This window comes from Delphinapterus leucas, chromosome 15 (assembly GCF_059928025.1).
Source record: "Delphinapterus leucas isolate spDelLeu-1000000601 "Yukka" chromosome 15, BTC_Dleu_Yukka2, whole genome shotgun sequence".
NCBI classification, from domain to species: domain Eukaryota; kingdom Metazoa; phylum Chordata; class Mammalia; order Artiodactyla; family Monodontidae; genus Delphinapterus; species Delphinapterus leucas.
This window is the reverse complement of record NC_143143.1, coordinates 74,502,681-74,522,941: the sequence shown is the minus strand read 5'-3', so window position 1 is coordinate 74,522,941 and position 20,261 is coordinate 74,502,681. Positions and strand designations below refer to the sequence as shown.

Here is a 20,261-nt window from a genome sequence, read left to right as displayed (position 1 = left end):
TTTGGGGATCCCTGAGTAGAGAATTAGATCTGAAGGGGCCAAAAGGACAGCTGTAAGCAGTGATGGGCTGGCAAATGTCTAATAACTGCTCTCCAGGGAAAAAATGTGTGTGTGTGTGTGTAAATTTTACTGGAATAAAGGATGTGTTTGTTGCACAAAATTGACAAATTGGGCTCCCCTGGTGGCACAGTGGCTGGGAGTCCGCCTGCCGATGCAGGAGACGCGGGTTTGTGCCCCGGTCCGGGAAGATCCCACATGCTGTGGAGCGGCTGGGCCCGTGAGCCATGGCCGCTGAGCCTGCGCGTCCAGAGCCTGTGCTCCACGACGGGAGAGGCCACAACAGTGAGAGGCCCGCGTACCACAAAAAAAAAAAAAATTGAAAATTTACAAATAATAATACTTTATTGTAAATACTCTTTATTGTAAATGCCATCTAGCCAATTAATTCTCACAGAAATGTTTTTGTTGATTTTTCTGCCAACCTCTTGATTCCAAAGCCAACTGTCACTGCAATTTAGCCATGATTTAACAAAATTAGACCACGAAGAAATGCTTGACAACAGTATGACTCAGCAAAGAAGTTGCTGACGTCACTGAAGCGTGAATGCAGTTCTGACATGAATGCTAGTTGAAATGTTTGTTCGTGTTAATGAATAAGACGAAAGTAAAACAACAAAGACTTGTGTCCAAACTCCTTCACCAGTGACATGAGTCACCTGTTGGCTGAACTGGATAATAATCCCCTCCATTTTTTGTGCCGTTCACAATGTATCAACTACAGACAGAACACACTGTTAAGTTTAATTTACATTATTAACATTGTATCCATCACATTCTTAAGACTGGACAATCAACAAAACGACAAATCAAGCCCTGATCTGTGGTGTTCCCCAGTCCCTGCGGTGCAAATACACTCCCCGTGGGTCACTGAAGGCAGACCCGGCAAGGGATGGGCAGTGCCCTTACCCCACGTTCCTCATGCGAGGCAATAGGTGTAAATTACCTTAAGAGCACAGATGAGAGCAAAATGTAGTAAAATAAGGAAGTGATGAGTTTTTAGTATGTATTACCTCGGTTTTAATATAATTTATTTAAGTATAAATTTAAATAATTTAATTTTTTAGCAGCTATGTTTAACAACGAGCTTGCAAAACTCCTGAAAATTTAACAATCAGCTCTCACAAGCCAGCACAAGCCAGCTCCAACACACCACTGGATCTAAGGGAAGTAGCTAGAAATGAGAGACAAGGACTCAGGGGAGGCCAGAGTCCTGTGGGAGAGGAGCTACTTGCTCAGTCTCCGTCTGACTCACCCCTTGCGGGGGGTGACCCTTTACAACGTCGCAAAGGTGGGGACCCGGGTATTGAGGGTGAGCAGAAATCCCATCCATCCTGACCAGCTGAATGGGACCAAATGAAGACCCTCCTGATGGGAGACAGAGGTTAAATACACCCCTGGGGGCATAGTCATCCCCATTCTGTAGATGTGGAAACTGAGGCTTAAGGGAGCTGTTACTTATCCAGGGTCACTAGCTGCCAAGAGGTGGAGGCCACACCGACAACCAGGTTTGTTAGCTTCCAGACCCATCTCCTTTCTGCAAAGTCCTCCAGCGCCATCCTGGAAACAGCTCTTGGAGCTCGTGACCTGCACTAGGATGGTCCTTGGATTTTAGTGCACACAGCTCTGGAATTCTGTTCACCTTTCCTCTAATTAAAACCTATGTCCCTGAAAGAGATGACTAACAACTTGAGAGCAGGACCCATGCTGAATATCTGTGGTATTGCCAGCACTTAGAATTCCAGCTCATTGGCATCAGAACAGATCTTAAGAACCACCTGGTTCAGAGCTCCCATTGTACATACAGGGAAAGCTGAGATCCCCAGTCAGACAGCAAGAACACCAGCAGTCTCAGGCCTTGAACTCAGGACTAGAACTCCTACCAACCATCTGAGTTGCTGGTGAATGACAAATATTCCAGGTAAGAGAATTAGAGGGGTTGAACAAAATGAGATCTGAGAGCCAAAAAGCAGGCTTCCCCCTCCCCAGAAAGTCCCAACCAGATGGAAAAAGAGAGCAGAGAATATGGTATCCTCAGCTGGATTTAGGGGTGATTCCAGGAGAGACTTCCTGCCGGGGTGGTACCCTCGAGACTCTTTGAGAAAGCCCGTAGACCAACGGAGTCTCCATAAGATGTTCTCACCATAAGTTCATTACTGCAGAGATGCGCAGAGTCAGTGGGGAAACTGAGGCAGGAAGGCAGAGCCTCAGGAGCCCTCAGAGCCTGAGACTCCACCTGAAGACTCCTGAGTTCTCAGATTTTCATCCCTTTTGCCCCAGCAAAACAGACCTCTTCCGGAGCAGGGGTGCCTCTTGAAGGACCACCTAGAACTTGTGCTCTGGCACCCAGGCAAGCAGGAAGCTGAAGACTGTCTGCTAAAGCCATGGTTCCAGCATTTTCCAGATGGACCCCTCAGCAGGCCGCAGAGGGCTCAATTCGGCTGTACTGGATGCCAGCCGAGCTCTGCCTGTGGCCAAAGCTCAGGGCGAACCTGGAGAGCAGAGAGTAAGTGGGGTCACAGGGTGACGGGGCCTGGTGGCCTTCGCCGGGGGGTGATGCGAGTGGACCATACATGGGATCCCCATCCCATCCCCACCCCACTCCTACCTGACCCTCCCTGCTTCCTGCCTTAATGCGCATTTCCATCTTCTGGACCACCCAGCCGCTCCCCCAGGTCTTCCTGTGTCCACCCACGCCTCCTACAGCCGGCTCTCCTAATCACAGGACTGACCTTTCTAAGCACGAAGACCAGCCCCTGTCACTCCTGCTGAGAAATGACGTAACTCTCAGCCTCGCATCCAAGCCCCTCTCTGCAGCTGGCCTCTCCCGTGTCACCACCCTCCAGTCCCATCTTCCCATTCCACCCCGGCCACATGGGTCTCCTCCTTGCTCTTCAAAACCCCCAGCTTGTTCCCACCTCGGGGCCTTTGCTCTGGCTGTTCCCTCTGCCCAGAACACTCTCTTCCAGCTCTTGGAAAAGATGGCTTTTGCTCAGTATTCAGGTCTCAGCTCAATTGCCACCTCTTCGCAGAGGCCTTCGTTGAGCATCCTTTCATTCATTCACTAGAGCTAGAGTCACTGCTGGCCTGTCATGGGCCAAGCACTGTTCTAGGCCCTGGGAATAGAGCAGTGAACATAACAGGTACACAAAAATGTCCTTCAATGTCATGAAGAGCTCACGATCAACTTGCGTCATTAATGTACCCATGGTACACTTGGACCCTAGCTGAAGAAATGGAAAGTTCCACACTGCCCCCAAATCCACTGTTCGCTCTCTGACAGTTAACCTGCCTTATTTTCCTCATGATATAAACCCCACTCTCATTTATCTTATTCATGCATTTGGGTGTCCTGTAATCCCTCTCCCCCCTTTCCATTAAAATGTAACTTCCTCCTCAGTCCAGAGACACAGTGTCTCTTGGTCACAGGTCTGTCCCGTGAGCCTAGTACAGTCCCTGGCTCCTAGCTGGCACTTGGAAAATATTTGCTGAAAGTGAATGAACGGATTCCTGAGAAATTGGGATAAAAGATTTTTGAAAGCTCTTTTGGTGATCATATCACCCTGGGAATGGAAAGGTCTCTTCTGAACCCAAGTAACCTGATGTGAAAGGGAAAGGAACATGCTTATGGCACTCAGTGGCCACGGATGGCAAGGGCGTCTGAGCCCCTCGGTTGCTAATGTCTCTCTAAAGGAGCAGAGGAAATAGACCGTTAAGCTGCAGGTCCCCATTTCCAACAAGCACATCTGCAGCATGAGGATACGAATAGAAGTAAACCCCACAGCAGTGGATGGTGGCTCCATCCAGCCTCCATCCTCTCGTCTCCTTGGGGCTCTAGGTCTCCTCTGTTGCATGTGATCTTCGTAGGACTGTCAATAGAGGCGGCTTGCCCTATCCTGGCCAATTTGGGCGTTAGGGAGGTGGGCATATAAACCAGGCTTAGCCAATCAGACTTTCTCCTGGGGATGTGATTCTTGTAGGGAGCAACACAGCACTGAGAACAGTTGGTGCTGGAAGGAGGGTCCCATTAGTGCTTGCTTGCAAGATCTCTGGAGCTTCCCGTGTCCCCATGCTCCCCACGGTTGAGTTTCTTTCTCTCTCTGTGGCCTGTGATATCAGGGGCCCCCTGAACGGTAAGGACTGGATTGATGACTCACCCAGCCAAACTTGGCTCTGGACCCAGCCAAAGCCCCTAACTTCCTGTCTTTTCCTGAGGCTGTAGAAGATCCAGCCTGCTTTCCCCAAGGTCTGGCCCAGGCTCCTGAGTCCCCCGGTCCAGCTCAGTGTTCCTCTGAGCTTCAATTCCCTCCTGCCTCACCCTAAAGCTGGCTTCTGCCTGCCTTTCTGCCTCCTTAGCTTCTTATTCCAGAGGAGGGGTCTGGAATCTTCTCCCAAGAAAGCCGGTATGGCAGAGATTCCAGGTGACTCCTAGTATCTGTCCCTCCTTTATGTCTAGTAACAGCACCCTCGATGTTTAGGTGAGCACATGGACCCAGATTAAAGACCATGTTTTTCAGCCACCCCTGCAGGTGGATGTGGCCAAGTTCCGTCCAAAGGGTTGTAGGTAGAAGTGACGTGTGGATCTTTCAGGTTGTGCGTCCTCCTCTTCCCCTTCCCTCTTTCAGGGAGGTGGTGGCTCCCACGGGCCATGCGGAAAAGTTTATACTGAAGAGGTGGCAGAGCAACAAGAGAGAAGGAGCCTGGGACCCTGGATGACCCCTTGAAGCACAGCTTCAACGCCAGCCCCGGGCCCCCTATATTCAGCCTATTCCAAGCAGCCAAATCTGTCTCCTAACTAATACGGCTGGACTGCTGAGGGCCCCGCAGGTGTCATGCAACAAACTGGGAGTGTGTGGCTCGCAGAGAACACTCTGGGGTGGGGTGGACCAGGTTTGAAGTTTTACATGCACTCGTTCTGCATCCCTTTGGGGGCCAGGTTGGGGCTTGGCAGGAAGCTGCAGGGAGGCAAGTTCCAACTCACCATTAGAATGATTTACCCTTTTAATTTGTTAGGGCCTCCCAGGAATAGAATGGGCAGTCAGACGCTGGTGACTCCCTTTACGACAACAGGCAACCTGGGGCACTTGCCAAGGATGTTTAGGATTATGGTGGTTTCAGGTCCCTTCTGACACCCCCCAGTACTCTTTATTTCAACAGCCCAAGGTCCCTGATGCTAAGGTTTTGAACCTGTCTAGGACCTACAGACCTTATGTGATCTAGCTCCTACCCACTTGGCCAATCTGATCTTCTCTCCTCCTCTCTTCCCTCCTTGCTCTCTCTGGTCCAGCTACCCTGGCTTCCTTGTTGTTCCTTGCATATGCCAGATACACTCCCAACCTCAGGGTCTTTGCACCTGCTGCTCCCTCTACCTGGAAGCCTCGCCCTGCCTCATCTTTACGTGGCTGCCTCCTTCGCATTCACTTAAATGGTACCTACTCAGGGCATCCCTCTCTGACCACCCACTCTGATTTAGCCACAACCCTGTGCCCCTCTGTCTCCCTCTCCACCAACCAGACCCTCTCAATATATCTTGCTCTGTTTCCTTTTCTTCCAGCTACTCATCACTAACTGAAATGCTTTTGTTGCTGCATTCACTGGCTTATTTTCTGTTCCCCTCCCCTACTAGAATGGAAGTTCGGTGAGGACAAGGACCGTCTCCATCTTATTTTCAGACACATTTCCTACACCCCGAACACTGTGTGGCATATTAACACCCACTGAATGAGTAGATTATGCTCAGAGTTCTTTGTGTGTGATTCAAAAGGCCATGATTATAATATTTTGTTTCTCTGAGCTTCCATGACTCTAAGAGTCTGTGGTTTTAGGATCTAACTATTCTAACCTCCTATGAGTCCATAACTGCATGATTTTTAAATTCCTATGAGCTGAGCTCAAAGTCAAATAAAACTCTGCTGTAGGAAGACACAAAACAACTCAAGGAAAAGAGTTCATGTATGAAGACAGGACAAAACTCACTGTATCCAGGCAGTAAGAACACCAGGAAGAGAAGAAAAACACTCTTTTGCAAAGGGAAAGTGTAATGGCTAAAATCCTGAAGCAAAGTGCTCAGGGTTTGATGCCACTCTTCCCCCCAGGCTAGCCCTGGCCCCCTTACCGTCTCTTCTGGAATTGCTGGTCTATCTCTGTCAATGACTGGCCTTTAGTTTCAGGGACAAATAAATAGATGAAGCCCAGGCCGAAGACAGCAGTCAGCCCGTAGAGCAGGAAGGTCCAGGACAGGCCAATGGCACCTGGGAAAAACGGGGTGGGAGTGTGGGCAGGGCACAGCCTGGGCCAACTCCTCGAACACTGAAAATCAGTTCACCCAAAGCAGATCCTCTAGATGGTAGATTTGCAGAATGACTAACACGCTGTGAGATAAAAGTATCTTAAAGCAGGAGTAGGACTGGTTGTCCCAGAGGTAGGCAAAGGGCCGGGGCCCAAATCCACCAACATCTTGGCCATACACTAACCAGAGGTGCACACTTGGCCCCTGAAAATGTGCATGGAGGGAAAATGACATCCACCTCAGCAGCACAACAGCTGCGGGGGCAGCCTTGGCAAAGCTCAGCTCTGAGAAACCATCCTCAGAAATTCCATGAATTGGTTTTTCAATGAATCAAGCATTCAGCCAATTTGGCGTGTGACTGCTTTGCGAGAGAAGGCAGAAGCCTCAGCTCCATCCAGAAGGCTGTGGAGGCAGAAGCACTAATTACGTTTCAGACACCATTCTCACCTCCAACAGCCAGGGCCGCACCGCCTCCGAGCAGCCACCCTTAGCCAGCTTGACCTCCACTTAATCCTTATTCCAGCAGGGAGAGTGCTGGGCTGGGAGAAGGAAGACTGGGTTCTAGTCTTCTAACTAACTGCCTGGCTAGACTTGGGAAGGACATATTTTCCAGTCTGTGAGATGGGGATGATAGGGATATGATACAGTTCTAATAAGCCCTCCCTCCCTCCCTCCTCCCCTCTCTCCCTCCCTCCTCCCCTCTCTCCCTCCCTCCCTCCCTCCTCCCCTCTCTCCCTCCCTCCCTCCCTCCTCCCCTCTCTCCCTCCCTCCCTCCCTCTTTCCCCCCCTTCCTTCCTTCCCTCCTTCCTCTCTCTTTCTCACTCATTCATCCCACATAAAGGGGATGCTTGAAGACTGAGGCACCAGGGAGAAGCTTGGATTCCCAGAGACTGTGTATGGCAGACAGGCATGGTGGGTGGGTTCTTCTACCAGTATTTCTCACAGTCCCCCAGGGCTCCTCCTTTGAAGAGGAAACACGTGGGTGCAGGAAATGGGAAAATAACTAAACCCTAAGAACTGTGCCTTGGGGCCCTGCAGGGAAGGAGCCCCGCCCACTTTGGCCTCGATGACCACTGGCCTTGGGTCAGGAGCATCCTCAGCGTCTCAGAGACCCTTCCCTGGCGTTCTGGGGTTTTCTGTGACTTATACCTGGACGATATGGAGGCCCAGGCTCTGTCTGGAGGCAGTTGTTTCTGGATCTTAAAGGAACCGGGCCAAGGGATTAGGTCAGAGGACTCACCAATGAGGTCAAGGAAGGAGAGGCTGATGAAGAGGTTGGCAGCCCAGTTGAAGCTGTTGCAGAAGGCAAAGGCTCGCCCTCGGATCTCCACGGGGTAAACCTCGCTGAGGACAAGCCAGGTCACTAGGACAGGAGAGCAGGGAGGACTCTTAGGCTGCAGCTGGGTTTGCCCAGAAAACTGAGGGGTTTCCCGGGACATCAGACTTTCAGTGTCCTGGGCAAACTGGGATGGTTGGTCACCCTATTCATTAAATTCCTTTCCAGCTAAAACCCTTCTGAGTGAGCTATCCAGGGGCACATTCTGGTTTTATGAGGCCTGAAGCTTAGGGGCCTTTATAAGAAAGAAAATATTACAAACATAAATTAGGCCTCTGCCCTCGGAAGAAGTACCTTCAGAGAAGCAAGGAGCCCTGAAATCTGAGTTCATTGTTCTCATGGTCAAGCCACCTCTAGTCCCTCTGAGACCCTGATGGATTCGGTCCCCAGGCTTCCCACTAGGAGAGGTGGAAGGCTCCAGAGTTACCTGCAAGAGAACTCCCACTTACCTGGTCCAAAGCTAAAGGAGAAGGCGCTCACAAACAGCATCATGCAGACCAGTGCGGTCCAGTGCAGCAGGGCATGCTCAGGGGCAGGAGAAGGGGGTGCAGCGGGCACGATGCTTAAGGCTGGCAGAGGAAGGGCAGTGGGGTCCCCAGCTCCCGGATGAGGCTTGGTTTTCTCAGAGGTTGACAAGACTGGCCGCCCTGGGCTCTGGTCGGTCATTGGCCGCAGAGGCGGGGCCAAGCCACTGGGCAGGCCAGAGTCAACAGGGAAGCCTGACAGCCGAGTGGCATTGGGCACGGCCAGGCAACTTGGGCCTGAGTCCATGGGCACAGCAAAGCTGACAAGGCCTATGCCACTGACCGACAGGGCCATGAGGGCACAGCCAGCGATTAACAGGGCCCTGCGGCCCACTCGGTCCACCAGCCCCATGGCGGTCAGGGTGGCTGCCACCTTCACGGCGCCAAGCCCCACGGAGGCCAGCACAGCCGAGGAGGCCCCACGGAAGCCGACTGAATGGAAGATGGTGGAGGCGTAGCACAGCACGTTGGGCTGCCCTGTTAGCTGCTGGAAAAGCACCAGCCCCAGCCCCACCATGGTCCGGCCTCTCATGTTATCCCTGGTCCTGAAGAGGTCCAGGAAGGAGTATCTTGGCCTCCCCAGGCCCAGCTTCGTGGCCTCGCCTCCCTGGAGGGGGATGAGGTCCCTGTGGGCTGCAGCATCAACTGTACCAGGGGGCAGGAGGAGGAGGCTGAGGGACTGCAGGAGAGCAGGCGCAGTGGCCCAGCCAAACATATGCCTCCAGCCCCAGAGGGCACCGGCCAGCACGTAGTTGAGTGCATAGGAGAGCAGGATGCCCACGGTGACGCCTGCCTCGTAGAGGGACACCAGCACTCCCCGCTGCTGTGGCCCCACCAGCTCTGACACGTAGATACAGCAGGCCATGGAGGAGAGGGAGATGGCAAAGCCAGCCACTGAGCGGCCCAGGACCAGCCAGGCCAGGGAGCTGGCCAGGCTCAGGCTCAGGCTGCCTGCCAACAGCACCAAGTTGCTCCCAAGGATGGCTTGCTTCCTGCCATAGCGGTCGATGAGGAAGCCCCCTACCAGGGAGGCAAGGAGAGCCCCCAGGAGCAGACTGCCCACCAGGAGCTCCTGTTCTGAGCAGCTTAGCCCAAAGTCAAGCTGAAGTGGCAGTAGGGCACCCGATATGACTGCCAGTTCATAGCCAAAGGTCAGGCCACCCAGCAAAGACACAGAGGCACACAGTGCCAGGAAGAGTGAGGGTCGGCCTGGAAAACAAAAGTAACAGGGACAGAGTCCAGAATGTTTCCTGCCAGAGCATCCACGCAACCTCCTCTCCCTCTGTCCACCCCTCCATCTCTCCATCTATTCATGTATCCTTCTACTACACCCATCCATCTATTCATTTATTCATCCATCCATCCATCATCCATTCAACCACTTCTTGCTTTGTCCGTCCATCCTTCCAACTATCTAATCCATCCATTCACCCATTTATCCACATACCCACGCATGCATGCATCCACCCATTCGTTCACTTCTTCCTTCATTCCATCCATCTCTCCATCCATCCATCCATTCATCCACTTCTTCCTTCATCCATTTCTCCCTCCATCCTTCCTTCTGTCCATCTACTTCACCCATTCATCCATCCATCCATCTACCCAGCCACTTCTTTCTTCATCCATCCACTCCATTCATTCACCCATCTATTTACTAATCAATCTATCCACCCAGCCCTTCATCATTCACTCCTCCATCCATCTATCTACTCCATCCACCACATTTTCATCCATTCATTGGCCCATTTATCTTCCCCTTAATTCACCCAAACATCCATCCATTTTTTGATCCATCTATCCACCCATCTTTGTATTCCATCCCTTATTTACCCAGACACACACCCATCTATTCATGCATCCATCCAATCATTCCAAAATTTATCTGGCATCTACAACACACCAGGCAGTGTTCTTGGGGCTGGCAATACAATGGTGTTTTCAAAGATCTGACATTCTAGTAGAAAAAGGCAAATGATAAATGAATTAATATATAATATAATTTCAGGTGGTGATGGATGTCGTTTAAAAAAAAAAAAAAGGCAGAGAAGGGAATTCCCTGGCAGTCCAGTGTTTAAGACTCCACGCTCCCATTGCAAGGGGCCCGGTTTCGATCCCTGGTCAGGGAACTAGATCCCCCATACATGCCGCAACTAAGAGTTCGCCTGCCACAACTGAGGAGCCCCTGAGCCGCAACTAAGGAGCCCACATGCTACAACTAAGGAGGCGGTGAGCTGCAACTAAAGAGCCCTGGAGCCACAACTAAGGAGCCCACCTGCCACAACTAAGGAGCCCGTGTGCTACAACTAAGACCCATGCAACCAAATAAATAAATATTAAAAAAATAAAACTACTTTCTGTGTATTCTTGGATTAAGTAAATGAAGAAATATATTAATAATAATGGAAGCCACGTTTAAAAAAAGTAAAATAAAATGTGGCCAATGTGATTAAGGAACTGCGTTTTTAATTTATATTTAATTTTAATTAAGTGTGAAAATAGCCACATGTGGCCAGCAGCTACCATATTGGCAGAGCAGTTAAACGGGTTGCTCTTAATTTTTAATTCACATACATAAACAAATATTTCTGGAAGCGTCAGGAGTAATCCAGATGTATCTGTCTCACCCATCCCCACCTGGACCTGACAAGAACATTCATAACATTATAGCCAGATTTATGGAGTGTTTGATCTGGACCAGGCACTGCTTTGAGCACTTTTAGTGTAATAGCTCATTTAATTCTCACCACAACCTTATGAGGTGGGCTTTTGTATTATTTATGAACGAGTAAACTGATCATCAGAGACTTGCCTAAGGTCAAGAGTAGTGAGTAGCTGTGTCTAGATTCAAAGCCAGGTGGTCTGGCTCCACAATCCCTGCCCTTAACCACTCCATTATTATACCTTGGCATACTAAGATTTCACCCTGTTCTCTTACTTCTGCCTCGCTCCATCTATGTTAGGCAATTTTTGTGCAGCGGGGAGGAGTTTCATGGGTAGAGGAATCACTCCCCACTTTCTGCTCACCTTTCTCCCCATCACCTCTGCCCCCCAGGGAATAGCCTCCTACCATTCCCTGGCTGGCCTTGTCCTTCCTCTTCATGACCATCAGTAAATACTCTGGGGAGATTATGCTGCCCAGGTCCTGCCCCTTCTTCACCTCCCTCTGCCCCACCTCCCTCGGTTTCTGGAGTTTACTGCCAGAAGGGAAGGTTCTTCCAGGCCACGTGAGGCAATCAAGTGAAAACACAGAATTTTTCTGCCATTTCCTGGGCTCTTCTTGAGGTGAATGGGAACCCAGCCAAAGGGCTCACAGGCAAAGCTGACTGTCCACGGGTTCTGCTGGAAAATGCAGCAGGACAGGTTCAGGTCGCAGTGGTAAGAGCAGAACAGCAAAAATAAAAGTGAGATCAAACAGTAATAATAACAAGTGTCATTGATGGAGTATTTCCTCTCTGCAAAGACTTTAGGTGCCTTCTCTCAATTTATCTTCGTAACAACTCTAGGTGGTACTGCTACAATTATCCCCATTTGACAGATGGGAAAACTAAGGCTCAGAGTGTTCTCACAGCTGGGAAGCAACAGGATCAGAACTCAGACGCTGACCCATCTGATTCCCAAACCCATGCACTTAAGAGCTTTGCTGGATTGACTTCAAGCAAGAAGGGCCGATCAGAGATAGGTGGGGTGTGAGAGAGAGCAGGGGCATAGGGGGCAGATGTGGAGGGGAAATAAAGTTCTCAGGAAAATCCCAAGTCACAAAGCGTGGTGAAGTGCTACTGACCCATGGAGCTGTGAAGGACAGCCTCAGATGAGTCAGGGCCGCTAGAAAGATGGGGGAAGAGGATTCTCTTCCTTAAGCTTTCCAAGGCTCCCACCACATGCTCCATTAAGTCCTAACTCCTTAGCATGACCTCCCAGGCCCTTCACAAGCTGGTGGCCCCAGCCCAACTCCTTGGCCACCTCTCCTCCCCACCCCTGTCCCCACCTCTCCAACACACCCTGCAAACACTGGTTCCCGGCACACACCGTAGATTTTCATGCCGCTCTGCCTCTGCATGTGCCTCCTCTCCCTCTCCTGCTCCACCCGTGTTTCCCAAATGCCCACTCATCCTTATCCCGGGGGGCCTCTGATAATACACGTCTGTTATTTGGCATCAGTCTCGCCGGCTCTGTGGGGAGCTGCCCTTCCCTGTCCCGTCTTCAGCTCTGCCTCCGGATCTGGGGTAGAGATGACCTCCCTACTCCACCCCCACCATCCAGCTCCAGAGGTGTGTCCATGACCCGGATCTGATCAGCCAGCAGGTTCCCCGGCCTTGGACAGTGGTGAACGTCACGTGGCTGAACCTGAGCCAGTGAGAGCCAGTCCAGTCCAGGGTGTTTGCTTACTTGGGGTACTGAGCTGGTAGTTTACCTGCCTAGAGCAGCTGGGGGCCATCTCCCCTTGGGAGGGATTCCTGACAACACTGCCTGAGCCCCTAGATCCAACCATGCCTGAAGCTGTGGACTTTTCAGTGACCAATAAATAACACCCCACTCTTTTTTTTAGGTTAAGCTAGTTTGAGGGAATCTCTAATTCCTGTACGTCTTCCTCAACTTTCCAAGTCATATTTTTCACTTCCAACCAATTCTGCTTTCTCCTGCATTTGCTCACACCAAGTAATTGAATAAGTGATGCGTTTACCTTATTGAACTGAGCAGGATGGGGACAGAGACTTACTGTCTCTGTGCCTCCAGGGCTCCAGCCCCACCCTGACACCCAAGATGGGCTCAATAAAGCTTCTACTGAGTGAACAAATGACTGAGTCAGGGTCCAGGGCGGTATCTCCACGTCCCATTCCAGGACTGTGTCAGATATATTTGAACTTAATCTACTGCTCTAGAGCAGCTGGAGGAATCCTACGATAGCCCAAGTCAGACCACATCATTCTGCTCAGAGCCCTCCAAGGCTCCCACTTCACTCTGAAAAAAAGCCAATGTCCTGAGAGTGGCCTTCAAGGCCCTGTAGGACCTGCCTCCCTTCACTGGGCTCCAGCCACACCAGCCTCCTTCCCGTTCCGCCTCACTCCAAGCCTGTCTCATCTCAAGGCTTTTTATCACCTCTGCCAGGAAAGCCCTTTCCCTCCATCTCAGAGGCCCCAATCCCCCTTCCCTCTGGTCTCTGCTCAAACGTTGCCTTCTTATGAGACCTTCCCTGGCCCTCTACTTAGAAATGCAAACTCCCATGGCACCCAGCACTTCGTATCCCCTTCTCTACTTGTTTTTCTCCATGGTACTTTTCATCATCTGAAATAACTATATGTTTTACATATTTATTGGGCTCCCCAAGCAGAATGTCAGCCCCAAAGGAACAGGAATTGTTTGTTTGTTCTCAGTTGTCTCCTGATGCTGGGGACAGTTCCTGGCATACAGTAGGCACTCAGTAAGTACTGGTTGAGTAAACAGATGACTGAATGAATGAATGAACTCAGGACATAGGGAATCCAGAGAGAAAGGATCTTGGCTTTTGAGCATCCTGGGGTTGGGGGGCAGAAGGGTCCAGAGCCTGGAAGGGAAGTAAATCCTGGCCTCCAAATTAGAGTGGCCTAGCCTGGATTTAGGAACCACTCTTCCTTTCTATGGATTGTCTGTCTAAATATAGTATATGAAGCTGTCCCACACTGGAGGAAACCCCTCAGTTCTCTAAGCCTCTCACTGTGGCAGGCAGAGCTGCCCAGGGAGAGAATCAAGGGGCAGGTGAAGCGGAAAGAACCCAGGTTTTGGGTGCCCATATCACCAGCTGCAAGTCCCAGGGCACCCTCAGTTGGTGACACTAGAGCAGCATTTCAACCAGAGTCACAATGTATTGGGTCCCTCCCCCACCAGAGACCTGCCATGTCTACCCCTGAAACTCCAGGGAAAGACCAGGTTTGAAACTGAACCACGCAAATATGCTCACCCAGAAGGCTGGCTTCCAAAATGTCCCAGCAACAGGTGATACTTAAGAGCAGTCACTATAGCCAACCTCACATCCTTTTCCAGAAGCCATACCTGTGTCAGCTGCCTTCATTCCTACAGCAACCCTGTAACACAGGCACTGGTGCCATTCCCATTTTACAGATGAGGCAACTGAGTCACAGAGAGGTAAAGATGTTTGCCTACGGTTGTAAAGTGACAGAGCAGGCTCTGAACTCGGGCAGTCTGACTCCAGAATCCCAATGTTGGGTGTGATAAAAAAATAAAAGCTCATGTTAACTGACCATTTACCGTGGGCAAATGGTATATGGAGTAATTAAGTTCATATTCTCATGTCATTCACATGGCTTCCCTGTGATAGGGTGTTTTATGGGGACCGTTTTGTAGATGAGGAAACTGAAGGTCAGAGAGCTTAACTACACTGTCCCAGGTCACGATGCACCTGGGAAGTGGGGGAAGGAGGGCTGGTACCCTGGTCTTTCTGACCCCAAAATCTATACACAGGGCCACTGAGTCCCCGAGCCCTAAACCAATGTCTGCCACATAGTAGGTGGATGAATATTGACCCTTTGATGCTTCCGAATCCAGAGAGAAAAACAGAAACCTTAGTCCCCTGGAGCAACAAAGGAATTCCCTGCCCCCCTCCCCCCACCCCATCTCCCCTCTACTGCGTATCTGGAGAGTAGAGGTTTTGTCTATTTTGTGTAGGCCAGCATCCCCGGGCCTAGAACGGCGCCTGGTGGGAAGTGCTCCGCGAGTGGATGAATGAATTTGCTCCCTTTGGAGCCTCCACTTCTTCATCTGCAGAATAGGAACAATTTCACTCGCCTGCTGGACGCTGTAAGGCTTAAAGCGGTCAGGAAAGGGTCTGGCCCCGAGTAAGCGCCCAGTATCAAGTAAGGAGCCCTCTCAGGTCACTTTTTTTCTGGGCAGAAAGGAGCATGGAAGGAAGTGGGCCCACGTCCCTTCCCAGCCACCAGCCAAGGCCTGCTGTCCCGGCTGCCACCCGAGTGGGCTGTATCTGGTCGGGGAGCTGCAGCTCAGGGCAAAGAGTGCGCGCGCAGGGATGGGGTCGCCGGCCTTCCCTGCCCGCAGCGCCGATCGCGACTTACCCATGCTGAGCAGGACTCCGAGGCGAGCTGGGGGCTCTGGGGACCCGGGCGCGCATCCCCCGGCCGAGTCCCCGCCTCCGCCGCCAAACTTTCCGGCCCGCCTCCAGCCTCCGTCCCTCCCTCCCCGCCTGCCCGCCGGCAGCGCAGCTGCCACGTCGGCCAGCCCTGGGCCCCTGTGCCTGGAGGCGGGACAGAGGTGCGCCCTGGACGTCCCCAGTCTGGCCCGGCCTGGCTGGGACCCCACCCACCGTCATCCCCACTGTGGGGAGGACCCCACAAGTTGTCTTTCCCTGTCCTCCCCGCGGGAAGGAGACTTCCCAATCACTGTGGTCCTCTAGTCCCGCCTCAGACTAGGCCACTAGTCTGGCCTCTTCAGCCAGCATGTGTACACACACACTCATGCATCTACACTGACTCACACATACCCACTTCAGCCACTCACCCTCCCACATTCATCTTCCATTCACTGGACACTTAGGTTTGGACACGTCCCACCTGCGCTCAGGCAGGGTCCTAGGCCTGGAGCATGGGCTGGGAGAACCAGACAGACAGTTAATTTTGTTCCTCTGGAATTTACTTTCTGGTGGAGGAAGAAGAAAGATAAATAACCAAAGGAACCAGAGAAATACCAGCTAGTAGTGACAAAGACCAAGCAGAGAATTAAGCTAGGATGCTGGGTTAGGCAAGCACAGTGGCTGCTTTCGCTGGGGGTGGGCTTGGGAGGGGATCTCTGGGAAGGCTGCTCTGGGGAGGGGATTTCTGAGCTGAGACCTCAGGCTCCAGACAGAAGGGAGACCAAAGGCAAAGGCCCTGCAGGAAGGAGCTTGGGGAGCATAAAAACAAAAATGAAGCCATAGTGTCTGGAGCACAGGGGTTGACAGGGAGGGTGGAGGGAGATGGGGCCCGAGGCAGGGGTTGGCAAAGCGCAGACCATTTAAGTCCTTGGGAGGCCAGGGTTAGGATGGGATTTTATTCCAACTGACACAGAAATAATTGGGGAGTTCTAGGAGGTTATAGGGAGTAAGGGTGGAAACAGGGGACCACTTGGGAGGCTATTGCAAGGTGAGAGGTGAAGTTGATTTGGACTAAGGTGATAGCAGTGGGGCTGGAGAAAAGTTGGCAGATCGCAGATAGACTTGATAAGGGCTGACAGACTGGGAGAGGAGCAGTCTGGGGTGGGAAAGGAGATGTGAAGTTCTGTTTGGGCTGTGTGATGTTTAAGATGCTCATTAGGCCTCCAAGTGGAAATAGATGGGCAGTTCCATATAAGAGCCTGGAGTTCTGGAAAGGAACCAGGCTGGGGACACGCCCACTAATTCTCACCATCAGGCAAAAACACAAATGCAGGCTCAGCACTCTCATGGTCAGAGGCTTCTCCGGCCTCTCACTGCGTGTTCACACGTGAACATGTGTGTTCACATGTAAACACTTTTGTTCACATGCGTCAGTAGCCACACCCTCACCCAGCAGGAGTCGGGTGCCACCAACACAGACAAGCATCTCGGCAAAGAAGACAGCATCGACATGATCTTCCGAGCCAAGGGACCCGTGTACAGTTCTGAAAATATTAATAGCTGGGGCAGTTGGAAAATATGGCTCCAAAATTCTTTGTTCTTTCCCTTGAAATCCGGGTGTGCTTGTACCTGCTTTGGCCGGTAGGTTGCACAGAGTGGCATCGTGTGATTTCTGAGGCTGGGTCACTGTGACACTGGACACAGACCTGGAGCTCTGAGCCTCTAAGAAGTCTGACTACTCTGAGCCTGCCATGCTGTGAAGAAGCCCAAGGCACACAGAGGGGCCACGTGTGGATCCTCCTGTGATGGTCCTAGCCTTTGAGTCTTCCCAGCACGGGCTCCAGAGCCAGCCTTCAATGATTCTGGCTCCCAATCCTCAAGTCTGTCCAGCTAGGCCCCAGACATGGTGGAGCAGAGACAAGCCATCCCTGTTGTTCCCAGTCTGGATTTCTGACCCACAGATTCCATGAGTATAATAAAATGGTCATTTTGAATTTGAAGTTTTGGAGTAAATTTTTATGCAGCAACGATAACCGGAAACAACAGTTTAAACTATTGAGGGATAATTGATTTAAGCACCTTATGTATATTTACAACTGCCTAATGAGCAGGGATTATTAAAATTTACCCCCATTTTATGAGTGAGGCAAAGGGAAGTGAAGTAACTTGCTTGCATAATAAACAAATAAATAAAAGCAATAGGGCTGGGACTTCCCTGGAGGTCCAGTGGTTAAGACTTCGCCTTCCAGTGCAGGGGGTGAGGGTTTGATCCCTGGTCGGGGAGCTAAGATCCCACATGCGTCGTGGCTAAAAAACCCAAAACATAAAACAGAAGCAATACAGTAACAAATTCAATAAAGACTTGAAAAATGGTCCACATCAAAAATAATCTTAAAAAAAAAATCGATAGTGCTTAAGGACACACACTAGCATACATCTGATCCGGAAGTCAAACTTATGGGGAAAACTGGGCTCTTATCCATCACACTCTACTGCCTTTCTGGCATGGAGAAGAGCCCAAGGAGGCCCCTTGGCCATTGTCATGTGACAGTTCCTCCTTCATATGAGTATCTGGAATTGTCACCAAGAGACCTGGTACAGAAAAGCCTGGGCTGTTCCATTCCTGAGATAACCTATAGAAATCATACGATGAAAAAGGGCATGAAGTCGTTGATCTTTGATTTCTATGGCTTGCATTAAGTCAGGAAGATGTTTGCATGCCTGCTATCAGGTTCTATCTCTCCTAGAGAATAGAGAATCCCTCTTCACTGGTTGTCCCAAATGAGAAAGGAAAAGTTCTAATCGGGCATTTTGGTAGGCATCTTCAAAAAGGGCTTCCCTTGAGGGTAGGCAGGACCTAGTGAGCCACTTCTAACAAGTAGAATACAGAAAAAATGATGATTGTTATTCTAGAGATCAGGTTATAAAAGCGATTTCCATCTTGCTCACCCTCTCCTGATCTCTTCTTACTCACTCACTCTGATGAAGCCACCTGTGTGCTGTGAGCTGCCCAATGGAGAGTCCCACGTGGCAAGAATTGAGGGTGGCCTCCAGGCAATAGCCAAGAAGGAGCTAAGGCCCTCATATTAACAGTCTGTAAGGAACTAAATCCTGCCACTAATCAAATAGTCATACAAACAAACAAAAAGGCAACGCAAAAGAGGAGAGATTCACAGGGGCACCAGGAATTATCAAGGTTGTTTTTTTCCCTCCTATGAGAAGTCAGGGAGGGCTTCCCTGAGGAAGTGGCATTTGAGCTGAGAATGGAAGGATGCCTAGATGGGTCTAGGCAACAAAGAGAGGGAAGAGCACTTCTGACATGGGAAATAGCAGGTGCAAAGACCCCATGGCAGGAGGGAGCCTGGCAAGAATGAGACTGAGAGAAAGCAAACGTGTGCCCTGGGACTTGCAGAGGGGAGTTTGGTGGGAGATGAGTCTGAAAGAGGGACATAGGGCCGCATGCAGGACCTCATGGATCTTTATCTGAAGCACAACAAGGAGCCACTGAAAGGTTTTAAATAGGTTTCCTACCACAGAAGCCAGAACCAGTCTGACCATAGCAAGCCTGGGACTTGTAAATATGTTTGCACAGTGGATTTTCCAAGGAGGGTGTTGGAGGTCGGAAGGAACGAAAAGTATCCACCAAACTGAGCAGGTTTCTGGAGAATAAAAAACGAGGTAGGCAGCTCCATATAATCAATAGATCAGTTTATTATAGGGTAACTTACAGGGTAGGAACTGGTGGACAGCAATCCACCCAGTGCATTTGCAGCTGCACTCTGAACCTTCAAGGGGCCATTGGGACAACTTTATAGTTAACCTAGGGTATGGGGGCACATGCTTGGAAACAGGACGTGTATTCCTAAGTCAAGATTTATGAACGGGTAACTAGTTCTGTTGGTACTAGGAGTACGTCAGCAAAGGTCTTCATCATTGTTTGGAGGCTAACGGAGCATAGAGGCCACCTGGACCTAAAGATCATTAAACAACATGTATTAACTACAAAGCCCTTGATGACAGAGAAAAGATTTACTATGCAGAACAGGCGTAGGTAGGGTCAGTGAAGGACAGCAGGAACTGTACGGACTCAAGATGGCATCAGTTATGCTGACAGCCATACAGAGGGGTTCAGACAGATTTGGTAACCGTGGAGATGATCATGTGGACACTAACAATTATGATAATGAAACTACAAACCTGGGAAACTGGGCACTATAAATAGAATTGCTTCTGGGTGAGCTTTAAATATGCTGGCTGATGAAAGGTGCTGGAAACCACATTATGTCAACACAAAGGGTCTGATGATGGAAAAGGTGACTACCCTGTGCATGAATGAACGCAGGGACTGTGGAGCTGAGGGTTGGTGTCAGTCGTAGCAACCCTCAGACCCAAGGGCCTTTCTTCAATATTTCAAACACGGTCTCAGTGATGGGGGAAGGAAAATGCACACGTGAAGTGTATGCAATCCACCAGGTACCCTCATGAGCAATATCTTATTTAATTTTAATAAGCTATTGCTAAAGTAAAACTAATTATCTTCTTTCTGAAGATGATGGATCTGAAACTCAGAGAAATAATGTTTGTTGCTGCATCACACAGTGTGACAGGCACTTGAGGCTGCCTCCACTATGTGTGAGAGTGAACACATATACATTAAAAAAAAAAATCTGGGAAGAAACGTTATACAATAGTTGACGGGGGGGGGAGGGCGCGGATTGATGACAGGGATAGGGGTTCTTCAATTTTTCTTGTGGACAAAACTGTGTATTGTAAGAATTTGTTATAGCCTGTATTAGGTTTGCAAATAAAATAAACAGTAAAAGTTTATTTGCTAATCACTCCCAGTTCGGCTTGGGTTCTGTCTCCTTTGAAAAACTCCGCAGCCTGATTATCCCCACCACCCTCTCTGACTCTCAATTATTATTATTATTTTTCTGTAAGATGGGCTTTCATCATTTAACTTTATTCCTCCTG

General features: G+C 50.3%; 1 protein-coding gene across 1 annotated transcript; it reads right to left on the bottom strand.

Moving 5' to 3' along the window:
• Window positions 1-203: 203 nt before the first annotated feature.
• SLC2A10 (solute carrier family 2 member 10) lies at window positions 204-16,773 on the bottom strand. The gene is made up of 8 exons (XM_089895439.1): window positions 16,737-16,773; window positions 15,274-15,452; window positions 13,657-13,822; window positions 13,297-13,365; window positions 8,132-9,415; window positions 7,587-7,709; window positions 6,173-6,308; window positions 204-2,549 (listed from the first exon to the last, which is right to left on the bottom strand). Exons 1-8 carry the CDS (start codon window positions 16,771-16,773, stop codon window positions 2,471-2,473), a joined length of 2,073 nt encoding a protein of 690 aa, XP_089751565.1. The 3' UTR covers window positions 204-2,470.
• Window positions 16,774-20,261: the final 3,488 nt, after the last annotated feature.

Excerpts from the sequence above, each read along its gene's own strand:
- SLC2A10 (XM_089895439.1), bottom strand. The coding sequence starts at position 16,773 with ATGCTTGTCTGTGTTGGTGGCACCCGACTCCTGCTGG. Across the intron at positions 13,366-13,656 it reads TGAGTTCATTCATTCATTCA|ACCAGAGGGAAGGGGGATTG; the intron begins GTCATCTGTTTA and ends GTTTGAGCAGAG. Across the intron at positions 2,550-6,172 it reads CAGCAATTCCAGAAGAGACG|GTTCGCCCTGAGCTTTGGCC; the intron begins GTAAGGGGGCCA and ends TCTGCTCTCCAG.